This window comes from Alosa pseudoharengus, unplaced genomic scaffold, assembly GCF_046254945.1.
Source record: "Alosa pseudoharengus isolate Yale_2024_CS ecotype anadromous, Long Island Sound unplaced genomic scaffold, YU_APseudo_1.1 YU_APseudo_1.1_scf_2, whole genome shotgun sequence".
In the NCBI taxonomy this organism is placed as follows: Eukaryota; Metazoa; Chordata; class Actinopteri; order Clupeiformes; family Clupeidae; genus Alosa; species Alosa pseudoharengus.
The window spans coordinates 26,433,705-26,451,423 of record NW_027468663.1 but is presented as its reverse complement, the minus strand read 5'-3'; the positions used below and the strand labels follow the sequence as shown (position 1 = coordinate 26,451,423).

Genomic DNA, 17,719 nt, shown 5'->3' with positions numbered 1-17,719 from the left:
ACACACACACTCACACAGACTATTGCACGCACACACACACACAGGCACAGCCATGCATGCATGCATGCATGCGCACACACACACACACACACGCACACACACACACACACACACACACACAGGCACAGCCATGCATGCATGCATGCATGCGCACACACACACACACACACACACACACACACACACACACACACACACCACACACACACATATAGGCACACCCATGCATGCACACACACACACGCACGCACACACACACACTCACGCACACACATATACACATACACTCACACAGACTAGTGTACATACGCAGCTGCAAATGAGAAGCTTCTCGATAAAATATTTTCACTATGTTACATCATTAACACCTATTTTTAAATTGTGCTAATAAGGAAGCTCAGTTCTCTCTCTCTCTGTCCTGCTGTGAACCTCTTCTTTTCTTTTCATCACTCTCTCTCTCCCTCTCTCTTCCTGTATTGTCCCCCTGTGAACCTCTCCACCTCTCCTCTTCTTTTTATCTCTCTCTTTCTATCGCTCTCTTTCACTCTCACACACTCTCTTTCTCACTCTCTCACTTTCTCTCTCTCACACACTCTCTCACGCTCTTTCTCTCTCCCCCCTAATGGCTGTAGGAGATCGTCAACTTTAACTGCCGTAAGCTGGTGGCCTCTATGCCCCTGTTTGCCAACGCCGAGCCCAACTTTGTGACGGCCATGTTGACCAAGCTGCGCTTCGAGGTCTTCCAGCCGGGAGACTACATCATCCGTGAGGGCACCATCGGAAAGAAGATGTACTTCATCCAGCACGGTGTGGTCAACGTGCTCACCAAGGGCACCCTGGGCATGAAGCTGTCCGACGGATCCTACTTCGGTGGTACGTCACACACACACACACACATGCAGACACAGGCACGCACACACACACACACTTGCAGACACAGGCACACACACACACACACACATACTCATGCAGACACAGACACAGGCACACACACACACACACACATGCAGACACAGGCACACACACACACACACACACACACACACACACACACATGCAGACACAGGCACACACACACACACACACACACACACACATGCAGACACAGGCACACTCACACATATGCTCACCCAAGCTCATCACAGCATCTCAGAGGCCATGAGGGAGGTTCATGTTAATTGAGATGTCAGATTTTTGCAGTAGGAGCGCCACTTCTCTTTACCCTTAATCTCGTCAGCACGTAATCAAAGTTTTACTTTTAATGGAGCTTTTCGTCTGGCGTTGGCACGTAATCAAAGTTTTACTTTTAATGGAGCTTTTCGTCTGAGCTCCAGTTAGAGTTGACAGTATGGTCATCTTTAAACAACTTAGAAAAGGAATGAGATGCACATTAAAAGTGTGTGTTTAGAACTCAGCGGAAACTTCCGGAGGCCCCTACTCTACTGAGCCCACAGCGCCAGGCACCTCAGATGTTTGGCAGAAGGCCGGAGAGCTGCGTCTGTAATGCTCAGAGTTCCATGACTTCCTTGCTGAGGACGTCCCAGACAGCCAGCGACCATGGAAATAGCTTGGTCCAGTCCCGGCACAGGGCTGCTGAGATGTTAACCAAAAAAAAAAAAAAAAAACACTGACGCAGGTGTTGCTGGTTGAAGATTATAACATTGAAATACACTTAGAGAATTAAAACTTCTGACAAAGCCCTCTGGTGAGGGATGGAGAAGTTTTGTGGGAGAAACAGCGGTGCAGCTCTCATCTGTGAGTCACCCTGCGTCTCAGACACACATGCACACACACACACACACACACACACACACACACACACACACACACACACACACACACACACACTGTTTCCTTTCATCTCTCGGTTCCTCAGAGACTCCAGCGGGAGTCTGGATCTGATGAAACACTCACATCTCAAATGGGGTGTGTGTGTGGGGGGGGGGGGGGGGGGGGGCGGGGCAACTTACACTCCTATTACCAGCATCCCGACACAACACCAACACTCTAACACCAACATCCACACACAACACCAACACTCTAACACCAACATCCACACACAACACCAACACCAACATCCACACACAACACCAACACTCTAACACCAACATCCACACACAACACCAACACTCTAACACCAACATCCACACACAACACCAACACTCTAACACCAACATCCAGACACAACAGCAGACCTGCCCAACCAACACTCTAACAACACCAACATTCAGACACAACACCAACAATAACACTTTAACAACACCAACATCCAAACAAAATATAGCATCTAACTCAGGGACAGAACTGAACTAGTGTGATGCTTGTCTGTGCCGGATCAGAGCCAGATCACAAAGTATCTGTTCAAGAGTTCAGGGCCTGCTGCCTGGTCTGTTTGGGTTAGGCTTTCATCTCTAAGTTGTGTTGGGGGATCGTGTGTGTGTGTGCGTTTGTGTGTGTGAGTGCATGTGTGTGTATATATAAATGTGTGTGTGTATGTGTGTGTGTGTGTGCGTGTGTGTGTGAGTATATGTGTGAGTGCTTATGTGTGTTCTCCTCCTGAAGAGGAGGCAGAGGAGGCTCTCTCAGGCCCTGCAATGACAAGTTAAAAAGAGAAGAGAAAAACCTCGTCCTGCTTTGCTCCTGTGATCAGCAGTTCAAAAGGCAGCCTCATAGGGCTGATCTCAGTTCAGTTTAATCCCGTCGCTGTGATGAGTCATAAGTCACACACACACTCGCACACACACACACTTGCACACACACTCACACGCACACACACACCCCAGTACTCTAGAGCCTTGGAGCTAAGCGCTAATAAGAGATGTCCCCCAGATCAAGTGACGATCCATAACTCTTTGCAGCATGTTCTACTGTGTGCTGTCCTCACTGTCTCCTCACTGTGTCTCCTCTCTTTGTGTGCTTGCGTTTATCTGTTACCATATTTCTAGTTTGTTAGTGTGTGCACTTTCACAAGTTTGTGACTTTGGTTGAATCTCTTTACACAGTATGTCTGCCAATGTGTGTGTGTGTGTATGTGTATGTTTGTCTGTATGTACTGTATGTGTGTTTGTGTCTATCTGTCTCTATATGTGTGTATCCTTGTGTGTGTGTGTGTGTGTGTGTGTGTGTGTGTGTGTATGCGTGCGTGCGTGTGCGTGTGTGTGTGCATGTGTGTTATTGGTGCAGTGGTAGGCCTGTGTCCTTGCACTGCAGTCGAGATGTGATGAGCGAGACTGAAATGAGATGACTAAAACGCTGGAGATGAGCGAGATGAGCTCTCTCTCTTTCCCTCTCTCTTTCCCTCTCTGTTTTCCTCTCTAATGGTCCGATTCCCTCGAGTGCTCCCCCTATCCCATTCCCTTGGCCGAGGGGCAGACACAACCCCTCTAATGAGTTCTGTGTATGTGTGTGTGTGTGTGTGTGTGTGTGGTTGGGTTTATGATAAAGGTGTTAGTGTGTGTATGTGTGTGTGTGTGTGTTTTCGGGGGTAGATGAGAGGAGTGTTTATTGCAGCACTGAGGAGTAATGAGGCTGAAAATGGTGATGGTGATGATGAAGATGGTGCCGTGGAGCTGCTGTCATGGCGACTGATGCTGTTGCTCCTGTGGATGTGGATGCTGATGATAATGGTGATGGGGATGGGAATTGTATTTCAACAGAGCCCCTTTAAAAACTTCCCTGATTACAGCAGAACATGGAGCTCATATCTGGACATAATCTGATCCCAGCCAGGGCCACACCAGGGCTAAACCAGGGCTAAACCAGGGCCACACCAAGGCTAAACCAGGGCCACACCAGGGCCGCACCAAGGCTAAACCAGGGCCACACCAAGGCTAAACCAGGGCCACACCAAGGCTAAACCAGGGCCACACCAGGGCTAAACCAGGGCTACACCAAGGCTAAACCAGGGCCACACCAGGGTCAGATCTGGGCCCACTGTGAGTCCTCTGTTGTTGAGGGTGTGATCTACAGCTGTGGTGTTACTGTTATTTACGCTGGGATCTGCAGTTGTAAGTTCCTGTAGGCCAGTGGTAGTCTCCTGTAGGCCAGTGGTAGTCTCTTTTGGTCTCGATGCCCTTGTCAGACAAAACAAAACCATGGCTGCCCCCCCGCGTCTCTCTCTCTCTCTCTCTCTCTCTCTCTCTCTCTCTCTCTCTCTCTTCCCTCTGGCTTTGAAAGGCTGCGGCGGGACTCACACCGAATCAGAGGAGATGAGGGGGACAACGGAGGCAAATGTGCATGGGTGGCGTTGGGAGTGCTGTGTGTGATATACGGCCCCATGGGCTCAGCCAGGCAGGACCGGCTCTAAACAAGAGTCCCAATGCAAAGACAGGAGAGGCTATTATTGGAGCCCTGCATTCCCAACTCAGAAACAAACGCTCACAGGCAGGCGGGAGGGAGGGCAGGCAGGCAGGCAGGCATGGAGAGAGGGTATAGACCATAAAACAATGGCCACATAGGGATTTATACATCAGGCCTGCCTGTAACAATATGTGTATTTCGTCCCGAACACAGTATGATCATAAAACAGTCTCCACCTAGGGATTCATCTATATAAACCATTGCTCATAGTAATGTCCCCTCAAATAGTGGATCTATATCTCTATGTTTACCCTCTCCATCATAGGGTTACCATGATAGATGCATACCGTACATCTCTCATAGGCTCTCTCCATAGAGTTGCCTTTGATGACGAATGTGTGCATCTACGTAAGGATTAGATGGGGAACTACAGAGCCCTCTCTGATGTTGTGCTGGCCTAGATTAGATGGGGAAATACTGAGTGGCTCCCCGACTGTGGGATGTGCTATGAACCGAGACAGTGATGTATGGTGCATGTGAATGACCGGGAGCACTACTTCATGTTAGCAAAACTTCAATACTGTCTTGTATTTACAGTTTTCCTCGATTGCTTTGATGCACCTAATGAAACTGGGATCCACTTGATCTTGAGCTTCACCTTTTTAGCACAGCAGAAGTCATCTCTTGCAAATGATTTAACACATTTTCATTGGTTTAACTCATTTTTCATATCCTTTTACAAAACATTTAACTCAGTTCTCATTCAAAGAGTCCATACTCCATTGGATTAATTATGTGAAACAAATGGAAAACATGTATTCACAGCTAATAGATATTGCTTGCAAACTAATGAACTGAAAACGTAATGTCAGTGTGTGAATTAGGGAATTCACGCGGAACCGTCACAACTCTGCCGTCATTATGTTAAGCCCGCCCACCGACTCTATACACAATGTGATGATGGCCTGATCGAAGGTTGATTTTTCCAGCTCGCAAGCCAACAGAGAGTTGACTACCCTGGCTGCAAATTACATTTGTTGCCGCTAGGGTGTGTCTAGATTTCCAGGCTTATAGTTAAGTGGAATAGGAATTCTTACTGTAAGTGTACTAAGTAAGCATCTGTTTGCACAACTTGCCATTCCTATTCTAGATTAGTCTGTAATTTCAAGGCAATCGGTTTGCATGCTATTTAAAATGCTTTTCCCCTCATTTTCATTGCTTATTTTATTAGGCTATTTGTTGCATTGACATTGTTGTTTATTATTGCTATTCTCCTTATTATAGTTTGACCAACATTCTAATCTGTTCCCTGTTATATTTTAAATATTATGTTGTTTTTTGTACAGTATTTGTGTGTCGCTTTACAGTATTTGTGTGTCCCATAACCATAACCATGAATATAAGGTTAACTAACAGGTCAGGTAAAGTTAACTAACTAGCCTTACAGTGTAGCACAAACATCAGCAATTCATGTATAGTTTACATAATTTAAATGAGCATGTTTACTTTTCCACCTCAACATTAAATGACTCATTTTAAGCAAGTAATCTCATCAAAAGACAGAGGGCTCTATCTTGCACTTTAGCGCAATTGACTTTGCGCAAATCTCATTGTGGGCGGATCTTGGGCGCTGTTTCTATTTTACTGGTGGGATAATGACTGTTGCGCCCGACGCAAATCTAAAATGGGGTGGTCTGTAGTAGCTACATTATTATGACCGCCGCGCAGCGAAGCGGCGGTTATATAAGTTTAGTCAGATTTTTTTTTTTTTTTTTTTTTTTTCTTTTTCGCATGTCCAAATTTCCGTCAAGGATTCCCGGGACACTGAAAGACCGGGGTAGATGAAACTTGGTGGGCATGTAACCCCATATAGATAGCATGGAACCATCGTTTTTCGTTTTGATCTGTAGCCCCCCCGCTGGACTGCACCCCCTGAAAGGAGGGTAGGGCAGACACAGTTTTCTGTGAATATCTCAAGAACCGTAAGGTTTAGGAGGACCATTTTTTTTTGTATGTTGATCTCAAGGGGCCATGTCAACCCATTCCATAACAACTCATTTCATGTATAGCACCACCTAGTTAAACACAAAAAAGTAAAAATAAGGTGTTGTAATCGCAGGTATCTGTGACCTAACATAGTCAAAACTGCACAAAATTGGAAGTGTAGGATCATTATGACACCCTCTGAATGCACGCCAAGTTTCGTGGAATTCCGTTCATGGGGGGCCACCCCCCATGAATATCTTGAGAACCGTAGGGCCTAGGGGTCATGTTAACCCATTCCATGTGCACACATGTGCAAACAGATAAACAGATACACACGCACACACATACATTCACAGTAATCATACGTATGACACATGTTCACACAGTAGACATATGTACGCATGCATGCACATGCACAAACACACATACGCAGGCAAACACACAAGCACGCACACACACACACATAAACATAAACGTGTACACGCACACATGCACACAATTCAAGAATTTCTCAGAATTATGAACAGGCAAGATGGGCGTGGGGTTGTATAAAATGAATTTTACATGTGAAATCTATGAACTAATCATGTTTTGGTACTTGTTGTCTAGCAGATACCAGTGAGAATTGAGTGTGGATACTGCAATTTAGTGAGACAGTTAGAATCATATAGGCCTTTCAGCGTGATTTATTTTTGTGGAAAAAATGTGCTGGACTGGGCGGCGGTCATATTTAGTTCTAGTTCATGGGTGTGGTTAGCGTGGTCAGAGCGTCATCTCACATTCCCTTTCACAAACAGGCACGCTTGTTCCATAGCGGATTGCTATTATGATGGTGGATTTGCCAGGCACAGCCAGGAACGGTTCACAGCGCTATAGTCAGTTGGGAACAGTTTGCTATTGATTTTTCCTCTTCTACCTCACTATAGACCAGGGGTGGGCAAACTGTGGCCCGCGGGCCGGATCCGGCCCGCCAAGCACTTTCATCTGGCACCACCGAGCATTTAATTTGGTTATCAGGTTGCTCGCTATTTTTTTCCTGCGATAGACGACGTTGGTTAGCTGGTTAGCAATGTCAATGTCAAAACATCATGTTAAATAAAGATGATAGGCCTAATCTTAGTTATCTCCTTTGAAGCAGATCTAACGTGAACGTTATGCGATCCATTTAATTGGGAACGCGTTTGCACTCATGAGAGGGAGAGTGGCAGGTTCCAGCTGGCTTGTCATTGTTGATAATTGATATCTCCTCCTTATAAGAAACTTTTAAAAGGAAATCATGAAGGCAACAGTAGTTCCCACTACGGACCATTTAAAAACTGTGAGAGGGCACAGCCGTAGGTACAGCACTAGCCATAGCGGAGCAGGCAGAAGATCATTGAGAAATAAACGTGAATTAAAGACACAATTTATACATTTGTTAAACAGCATCAAATTAGCAGTATTTTTTAAGCAATTAATATTTTAAAACAAATACTTTTCATACTAAATTATAGGCTTTAAAAAATGAATTTTTTTATGTGTGTGTCGAGGGAGGGGGGGGGGGATTGTTCTGCGGCCCGCCAGCCAATTTTCAAAACTCAAATTGGTTTAAAGCCATACACAACGGTAAATTGGAACAAAACTAAAGGTAACTTTAGCCTTTATAGGGCTGTATACAGTTGTCCAAAGTTAATAGGTCGTAATTAGGCGTTGTTTTTGTAAAGATATTGCATGTAGATCAGTGTTTCTCAAAGTGTGGTCCGGGGACCACTGGTGGTCCGCAAGCTATCCCAAGTGGTCCGCGAGCAGACGTGGTAAAAAAATAATAGATGAGTTGTTTGACATATTGAACCAACTTGTATGTAAATCCAAACTGTTCTGCAACGCTGCCTATGTAAGCTATGCCAATTTAAATCATATGAATCCTCTGACATAATAAGCAAGGTGCAAAGACAATAAGCAAGGTGGTTCAGTGAATAGGCCTATTGTGTCTATTAGCTAGGTGGTCCGTAGGTTTTTTTTTACTGGTTAAGTGGTCCTTGGTCTGAAAAAGTTTGAGAAACACTGATGTAGATGTACTATAGGCTACTAAATTTTTAGTTGACCAATGCACGAACAAAGCCGGGAAACGGACAAATATTATCAAGGCTTTGAATGTTTTCATCTGTGCGCAGGGTGTCTGTAGATCGGTGTGCATAGCATTCATTTCTGAAGGCCTGTGGCCATGCATGCGCCCTTAAAATAGCATCTGAATTTGCGCCACTGACTTTAGACCAGGAGGTTCCTGGTCTGTGGTGGAATTGTTTTCTGAAACTGCAAAATATCAACAGGGACCGTTTGTGCCAGAATACGCCCCCTCTTTTCGCTGAAACGCCCCCGTGGGCGCACATGTACCTGTGGAGGGAAAATTCCAATATGCGCTGACTGCAAAATAGGAAAGACAAAAGCGCGAGTATACAAAGTCAATTGCGCTAGTGTGCAAGATAGAGCCCAAAAACTGACTTCCTCAACATTTTAAGTAAGGATAGCTGTTATGTTTTACAGTGTACTTTACTAAACATGTTAAGTAAGGACAGCTGTTATGTTTTACAGTATAGAGTCGTGACCCCCACCAGTGTTGAATTGCTATTATGTACAGTAATATTGCTATTCAGTAATGGTTGTGTGCGGGTGTACTCAGTAGTGTGTGTCTGTGGGCGCTCAGTAATGTGTGTGTGTGTCTTCAGCAAAGTGTGTGTGTGCTCAGTAATGTGTGTGTGTGTGTGTGTGTGTGTGCTCTCAGTAATATGTGTGTGTGTGTGTGTGTGTTCAGCAATGTGTGTGTGTGTGTGTGCTCAGTAATGTGTGTGTGTGTGTGTGTGTGTGTGTGTGCGCTCAGTAATACAGTATGTGTGTGCGTGTGTGCGTGTGTGTGTGTGTGCGTGCGTGCGTGCGTGCGTGCGTGCGCGCGTGCGCGCTCAGTAATATGTGTGCGTGTGTGTTCTCAGTAATATGTGTGTGTGGGTACTCAGTAGTGTGTGTGTGCAGTTGCTCAGTAATGTGTGTGTGTGTGTGCGGGTGTTGATCTGTGTTCTCCCCCTACAGAGATATGCCTGCTGACGCGCGGGAGACGGACGGCGAGTGTGCGGGCGGAGACGTACTGCCGCCTCTACTCGCTCTCCGTTGACCACTTCAACGAGGTGCTGGAGGAGTACCCCATGATGAGACGCGCCTTTGAGACCGTGGCCGTGGACAGACTGGACCGCCTAGGTACTGTACACACTGCAGCAGAGCTCTCCAGCTAACACAGCGCGCTGCGCAGCCAGTCGTCATATCAGAGCATGCAAGCATTATACTACACAATTACTGCTCAATCAATCAGTGGAACATTCATTAGTTAATACTACATAATAAGCGTGCCCTCTATCTCACTTAATATGCACTAACTGCCACCTTCAAAGATCCAGTAATTGAATTAAGGAATTGCTTAGTAATTTCTTGGTTATTGTCCTCTCTTGGTTATAACTTAGTGGTTTATACTGTCCTTTGCTATGTTGGTGAAGTATCTCTAAATGTGTTTAGTACTTTCTTGGCTGATGACTCCATATCCTGAAGCTGGAGCGTATGTGAAGGCTAATTTATAGTCCACTCAGCAACAAAAAAGTGCTGTCTATCAGAGTATTCACAACATCAGTATTCACAACATTTACATTTTTGGATATACGCGACACCCTAGTAGGCATACACATTGTCTCTTTTACATCATGAGTTCCTCACATTTTTGAGTGACACTTGTAGGGATGTAACGATTACCGGTATAATAGTAATAATGAAATGTTGTCGATAATAATTACCGTTTTCATTTCAAACATCATGATTATCACTGCTGATTACCGCGGTGTGGAAACCGTGTGTTTAATCCTTCCCAGCTTCATCCGAGCCTGCTTTTGACATACAGTAGGCCTGGTACAATGGAACAAAACTGGTACTCTACTGATTCTGTTGTCTAATTGATGGTTTTAACTACGATTCGGATTAGGCGACACCTGATTTTAAAAGGCGGAACTTTTTCACCGCAAAATGTGCACTGTATCATGTAGCCACTCTGCGTCTTTTTATGTTCGCGTCCACATTAAATCTATTCCACTCACGTTATCAGGAGAATACAGTAGCCTAAAGTTTTATTTTGAACGCTTACTTTGGTCCCACTCATTGCATCCAAATAATGGAAATAGCAAACTCCAAGTTATGGTAGGGTAAGTTAAGGACACTCTTTGAAACTATTTCAGCTTGTGTAGGCCTATCAGTGCTTTCTGAACATATTGAACACACTTTTAGAAATACCATGATAATACCGAAAACCGTGATCATTATGGTCACTATAACCGTGAGGTTAAATTTTCATACCGTTACATCCCTAGACTTGTCGTCTATAAGTAAAAGTATAAGTATATATACTCTTTTGATCCCGTGAGGGAAATTTGGTCTCTGCATTTATCCCAATCCGTGAGTTAGTGAAACACTCTCAGCACATAGTGAAGTGAAGCACACACTAATCCCGACGCAGTGAGCTGCCTGCTACAGGGGAGCAGTGAGGGGTTGCTCAAGGGCTCTTCAGCCGTTCCTACTGATCGGGGTTCGAACCGGCAACCCTCCGGTTACAAGTCCGAAGCGCTAACCAGTAGACCACGGCTGCTCCACTGTCTGCATACTTGTCGCCTATAACTTGAGTCTCCCCTGTTCTTACACGTTCCTCTTCATCTGTGGCGGTTTCTTCCCCCCTGCAGGCAAAAAGAACTCCATCCTGATCCACAAGGTGCAGAATGACCTCAACACCGGCGCCTTCAACAACCACGAGAATGAGATGATCCAGGAGATCGTCAAGTATGACCGCGAGATGGTCAAGCTGGTGGACCTTCGCCGGCCACGCGCCATGTCCATGACGCCGTCCATCGGAGGACTGTGGGCCGCGCCAGGAACGTCCGGCGGGGCGGCGGGCAGCTCGGCCATCGCCACGCTCCAGCAGGCAGTCGCCATGAGCTTCTGCCCGCAGATGGCCAGTCCACTGGTGGGGCCCTCGGCTGGCACGCTGCAGTCGCCCCGCATGGTGCGGCGTTTCCAAGTGGTCCAGAACCTGTCCAGCCCGGTGGCACTGTCCCCGCTGCAGGGTCAGCCTCCAGGTGTCGGCGCCTTCGCATCTGCGCTCTCTTCACCGCCCGTGCAGAGCCCACTGGCCGCTACCAGCGCTCGGACCTTCCAGTATGCCGCTGCAGCTGCTGCTGCGGCCGCCGCCGCCGCCGCCGCCTCCTCGGGCGGCTCAGTGTCCAGCCCGCTGGCTGGCGTCCCCTCGGGCTCGCAGCTGTCCCTGGTGCAGGCCACCCTTGGAGGGGTCGGGGGGGCGGGCAGCCCCACCCAGCGCAGCGCAGCGCACAAGAGCACCCACTCGCTGCAGGCGGCCGGGCTGAGCCAGAACGTCCGCGCACTGTCCGCCTCGCAGCCCTCGTTGCCCCAGGAGACGGGCCCTGGGGGGGGTACGGCGGCTGGTCCGAGGGGGCCAGGGGCCCCGCTCGCTGGGCCCAGTCCACCTCCCTCCGCCCGTGTCTCCTCCAGCTCCATCGGCTCCCCCCTGCGGCCCCCCCAGACGCTGTCGGCGGTGCCCGGCCCCTCGGGGGTCATCAGGAGTGCCCTGCCCCAGCGCATGGGTGCCTCAGCGTCCGGAACCTTCACCTCTCCCACCCCAACCACAGGACCTGCCCCAACCCCTGGACCTACCCCCAGCACCCCCACCCCCACCCTCTCGGCCTCCACGTCCGCCTCTGGCCAAAAGGACACCAAGCTGCGCAAGAAGGACTCCATAGTCAGCCTCCCGGAGATGGACGCGGCCAGGTCGCGCCTCTCCTCTAACCTCTGACCCCTAAGACCCGCACCCTCACCCCAGCCTACGGACGCCCCAAAGCCGGCCACAGTCTGGGTTTCCCCTGACCAGACGTAAACACAGACGCGCACCGCATTGCAGCGCACCCCACACACCTCCCCAGCTGCAGCAGCAGAGTTCCGTTGCCACGGTGCCACCTTTGTGAATCACAATGGGGTTCCACCTCTGCCCCTGTGGGGTGGTGGTCTGGCCCTGAGGACTATGGGAGCGCACTGACGTCTCTGACAATAAGGGATGCTGTTCTACCAGAGACTGTATCGCCGTGGAAACCCTGAGAGGGGGCGGATGACTGCTAGACATGCTACTAAATAATACAAACCTCTATACTATTAATAGAAGTGTGTGCTTGTGAGTTTATGTGTGAGTGTGTTTGTGAGTGTGTGTGTGTGTGCACGTGCGCGTGTATGTGTGTGTGCGCGCATGCACGTGTGTCTCCACCGGTGTAGTCCTATTCCACCTTGCTTTTAAACCCCTTCTATATTGTTGTCCTAACTGTAAAGTATATGGGGAAACAAGAAAATACTGTATTTAAACGCTGCCGTTGTATATCAGTAGAACACATACCATGCAATCTAGCCGGAGGCAAGGGAATATCAGGGACTTGCATCAAATGACAATGATGAAAATTTTATGCTTTGCAAATGTGTCTTTTAAGTGTCCATTTTTCTGTATAAGCTATTGTAGCAAAACTAATTAATTGTTATTCATATTGTTGAAAAATATAAATGAAAAATAGTGTTATAGACCGCTGGTCGATCTTAAATCGATATATACTGTATGTAAATAAGTCTAAGGGAAAAAAAGGAAAAAAATAACTAGCAATGGAGAAAAAAAAAGAAATATCCTCATTGTATATCTACTCCAAACCAAAGTTGAGCTTGAACACAAAGTTTGGTTGTGTCTGTGTCAACTGGTCTAATACAAAAGAAACTGCTGTTTATGTAACTGCCTTGACCCCAAGTTTAGAAGCCATATTTATGGTTTGTCTTTGGGTGTGTGTCCGAGTGTTTTTGTTTGTGGGTTTGTCAGAGCATGTTGGTGTGTGTAAGTGTGTGTGTGTGTGTGTGTGTGTGTAAGTGTGTGTGTGTGTGTGTGTGTGTGTGTGTGTGTGTGTGTGTGTAAGTGTGTGTGTGTGTGTGTGTGTGTGTGTGTGTGTGTGTGTGTGTGTAAGAATGTGTGTGTGTTTGTGTGCCCACTGTTTTTTGAGGTCACTGTACTGCTTGTGTGTATTTGAGTGTTGCTGTGTTGGGCTGTTTGATTTGATGACAATTGCAAAGGCAATATCCCACTGCTTCTCTGTTGCACTGAGCATGTCTTTGGAAGCAGGCGAATGGTCCCGAGCCAGCATCCCACGGGTCCCAACAGCAGCAGGGGGGGGGGGGGGGTTTGGGGGGGACTCTATGAGCAGCGTTCAGCCATCTCGCTGGAAAATGAGTCGGTTTTCTCTGTTGAAATACCTTTGGCTGTTTGGGGGTCTCTATGATGGAAAACAGCCTGTGCAATTTGTGCAGACTGCTTTCAAAAGTTCACAAAACACACACACACACACACAATCTGTCAACACAAGAACACACAAGAACACACAGGAAGTCCTCCGCGTTCCTGTAATTGTGCTGCATTTTCTCACACACACACACACACACTCTGCTTGAGTAACAGCAGTGTGTGAATCGCTGTCGATAGCTAATGACTTCCCAATTAGAGGCCAAATCCAAATCCAGCCAGTCGAAGGCACCACACACACATACACACACACACACACACACAGGTGGGAAGGTAAGCGCCATTCAGCTGTTTCCAAGACACGGCACCATTACAGAATGTAGTTGTTTATTTCTTGTTGACTGCTGCAATTTTTTCCACTTGAAATCGAATCGATATTGTAAATATGCTGTTGTAGACGTTTGTTGAAACTGACTCTTTTGCTGATCATGTTTTGTGTGGAGAAAGAGAGAAAAGGAGTCTCAATGGGAAAAAACACAATAATTATGATTATAATAATAATAACAATAACAACAATGTTAATAAGAATAATGACAATAATAATAATAATAATACTTTTGACTGGGATGCTTGTGTGTGTTGATGTGTTTGTGCTGACTGTAAGCCTTCCTATACAGATATCTGTGATATGCGTGTTCAGCTCCATCAAACTGCCATGTATATAGACGAGACCAGGGTGGGCTCTCGCCAACCTGAGGTTAGGCTGTGGGCTACCAGGGGAGTCTGGTGACTACCGAATTGACAACCAGCTTTCTTTATTTGTTTTAGTTTGAATTTGAGTTGTTTTAGTGTTAAAAAGGCTGTGTTTGTTTGAGTGTGTGTGTTGTGTGTTAGTGTGTGTGTGCTTACAGTCGGCCTAAAGCACAGAATATCAGGAGCAGATGTACCAAGGCACCAGCGCCTGTTTCAGGCGTTATTTTGTTGCTATATGTGCCATAAAACATGGCATCATATGGATGAACAGATCACACATAATCAAAAGCGCAGTCTGCCAACCAAAGGACAGCTGAAAGGCAAGCTGCATTTTTCTCACTCATGCAGATGTTATTTTATAGGAAGGCTGAGGGAAAAGTGGGAGTATTGAGCAGAAACATGGGAGTAGAAGTGTTAAGAGCAACTGATTAGGTATTGTGGCAAATGGATGAAAGCAGGAAACGCCTCTTTTGCAGTGAAAAAATTCTGCCTTTTTGAAAGCAGGTGAAATCCAGATTGTGGTTAAATGCATCAATGGATAAACTTTCAGAAACAACAGAACCAGTATTCATAGCACCAGTTCTGTTTCTATGAACCGTTGAAAGCAACTTCTACTTTTGTTTGCCTTTAATGCTTACCTTCGCGTTTTTAACATCATCCACTTCCCTATGCTTGCTAGACTATTACATTTGTCATAGCCTATTTGCACATATAGTGTTTTTATAAGTGGAGTAGAATTACTGCCCTGCATTATCTTGCTGTTTGTTGACATCCTATTATCATGTATTTCTGCTGATTATTTCATGATCGCTAAAGTTTTGATTCCTTTTAATATTGTCATCAGTTGACTCTATTCAACTATGCCATTGATTGAATGATACCGTGTGGCCACTGCAAATTACAGTTGGATGGCAGTGACAAGCGCAGTCTGAAGTGAATGCTTCGTAAATTCCACATAAAATGACAAGGCACAGCGTGTGTTTTTATGTGGACTGACAAAGTGCTGATTATGCTTCCTTAGTACATCTGTCCCTCTGTGGACACCAAGCCCTGTCTGACCTGCAGGAAGACGTTCTGATTCACGTGTGTGTGTGTGTGTGTGTGTGTGTGTGTGTGTGTGTGTGTGTGTGTGTGTTTGGAACAGGTACAGGCAGCTTCACCTAAGTGTGACGAGCAATGTTTCTATCTTAGCTGTGGTCAGCCTTGATTGATCCGTAGCGAAATAATGTGTGTGTGTGTCTGTGTCTGTGTGTGTGTTGGACTGATGGATGAGGTTTGCGGGTTGGCCTTTGTTAAATGTTCTCTTCCGTTGATTAAAGTACAGTTAGGTAACAGTCAGTTGGAGTATTGGGATTGGAGGTATTGATTCATATTGATTTTGGCCTATCTCTGTTTGAAAAGGAGAATTTACATTGATAAGTGTAGACCAAATGGCATTTAACTTGTACAGGCACACACACACACACACACACTCTCACACACAGATAAGAGCACCAGTAAAACTCTTGCTGCAGCCACAGCAAGTTGAAGCTGTTGAAGCTGTTCAGTTCTTTTAGTAAAACATACCACTTACATATCAATGCCCATTTAACATTGCACTTCAGACTAGTTTTATCTTTGTTGTCCTACGTTTCCTAACCTACACTGAATCAAGGAGTACTAACTCACTCGCTCTACAATGGACCTGGATCTAATTGGTCCCTGATTTGCCCCAGACTTGGATCGGATTGTTTCCTGATACAGCCTAGATCGGGACCTCACTGGTTCTTGTTTGCCCAAGTTTTGCCTTGATCTCTCTCTCTCTTTCTTTCTCTCTCTCTCTCTCTCTCTCTCCTGCCCCCCCCCCCCGGTTCATACAATGAAAAGATAATCTTCCAGCAACGTTGGCCAGTATAAATCTGATTGGTCTTTCCTGAGTCAATAAGTGGGGGATAGTGAGGGCTTCATATGGATATATAGTATGATGCTCATATGGATAGATATAGTGTCATATGCTCATGCGTCAGGAGTGAGGCATTTGTAGGAGCATAGAGTAAGCACAGGATTGTGGCATGAGTGAACTTCTCTGAGTGTGTGTGTGTGTGTGTGTGTGTGTGTGTGTGACTTATGACTCATCCCAGTGAGCCACAGCTGAGCCATGTAGCAGGCTCCTCTGGTCCTCATGTGTGGCTTGGAGTCCAACTTTTATTAGAAACCATACAGAAACCAGTCACACTGTTTGTGTTGATGGAGCTGGGTCCATTTGGGCATGCTGTCAGTGCACTGATGCAGAAAGCCTCCCTCTCTCTCCCCCTCCTTCTCGCTCTCTGTGTCTGGGTCCTAGAGGGGAGAGTGCTAAAAGCATGCTCCGCAGCTTCGTTAGGGCTCTCTCGCGGCTGGACACATCCTTACTGCCCTCTACTCCCCCGAGACAGGCCGCCATCTCTCAAGGAAGTCAACCGAAGACAAAGACACGCTGGCTAGGTTGGTTTGCTGCAATTTCATACGTCTCCACCGCTACTGGACACTGACGGGTCAATTAGGACCTATAAACTGCTGGGGGGTGGAGGTCATATAGGATCTATAGACTGCTGGAGGGATGGAGGTCATTTAGGATCTATAGACTGCTGGAGGGTGGAGGTCATTTAGGATCTATAGACTGCTGGAGGGTGGAGGTCATTTAGGATCTATAGACTTCTGGAGGGATGGAGGTCATTTATGATCTATAGACTGCTGGAGGGTGGAGGTCATTTAGGATCTATAGACTGCTGGAGAATCTATAGACTGCTGGAGGGTGGAGGTCACTTAGGATCTATAGACTGCTGGAGGGTGGAGGTCATTTAGGATCTATAGACTGCTGGAGGGATGGAGGTCATTTAGATCCTTAACTTCTGGACACTGAGGGTTGAAGGGTTAGAGCTGTGTGCTTGGCTTGGTTCCTCCTGACGCAGTGGTTGTGTGTGTGTGAATGGGAGAAATCGTGTGTGTGTGTCTGTGTGTATGGTATGGTGTGTGTGCTGAGCCCTTGTCTTCTGGGCAGAGTATTTGAAAGAGAACGTAAAGATCAGATTACGGCCCGATTTATGAGCAGATTGGCAGATAGACAGTTACTGACAGTGTACCTTCACTTCTCCTCTACTCTCCTGATGTTGTTTTTATTGCACTACATATTACCAGTGCATAATGCCTTCATTTATGTCTTTGTGAATCAGGGTATTTGTTTGTTTATTTTGTTATTTATTTATTTATTTGGTTCTGTGATGTGTTGTCAGATGGTTTTGTTTATCTATGAATTTGTTTGTGTAGTTATTTGTTTATTCGTTTATTTATTGACAGTGTGCCCCTAAATGCACAATGTACTGTATA

At 46.3% G+C, this 17,719-nt stretch overlaps 1 protein-coding gene across 1 annotated transcript in view; it reads left to right on the top strand.

Moving 5' to 3' along the window:
* The window catches only part of LOC143135178 (potassium/sodium hyperpolarization-activated cyclic nucleotide-gated channel 2-like), an 83,121-nt gene extending 70,967 nt beyond the window's left edge, over nucleotides 1-12,154 (top strand). The window contains exons 6-8 of the mRNA XM_076295902.1: nucleotides 633-873; nucleotides 9,349-9,513; nucleotides 11,031-12,154. Coding sequence (XP_076152017.1) covers nucleotides 633-873; nucleotides 9,349-9,513; nucleotides 11,031-12,154 — 1,530 coding nt within the window. The remainder of the gene's footprint in view (nucleotides 1-632; nucleotides 874-9,348; nucleotides 9,514-11,030) is intronic.
* Nucleotides 12,155-17,719: the final 5,565 nt, after the last annotated feature.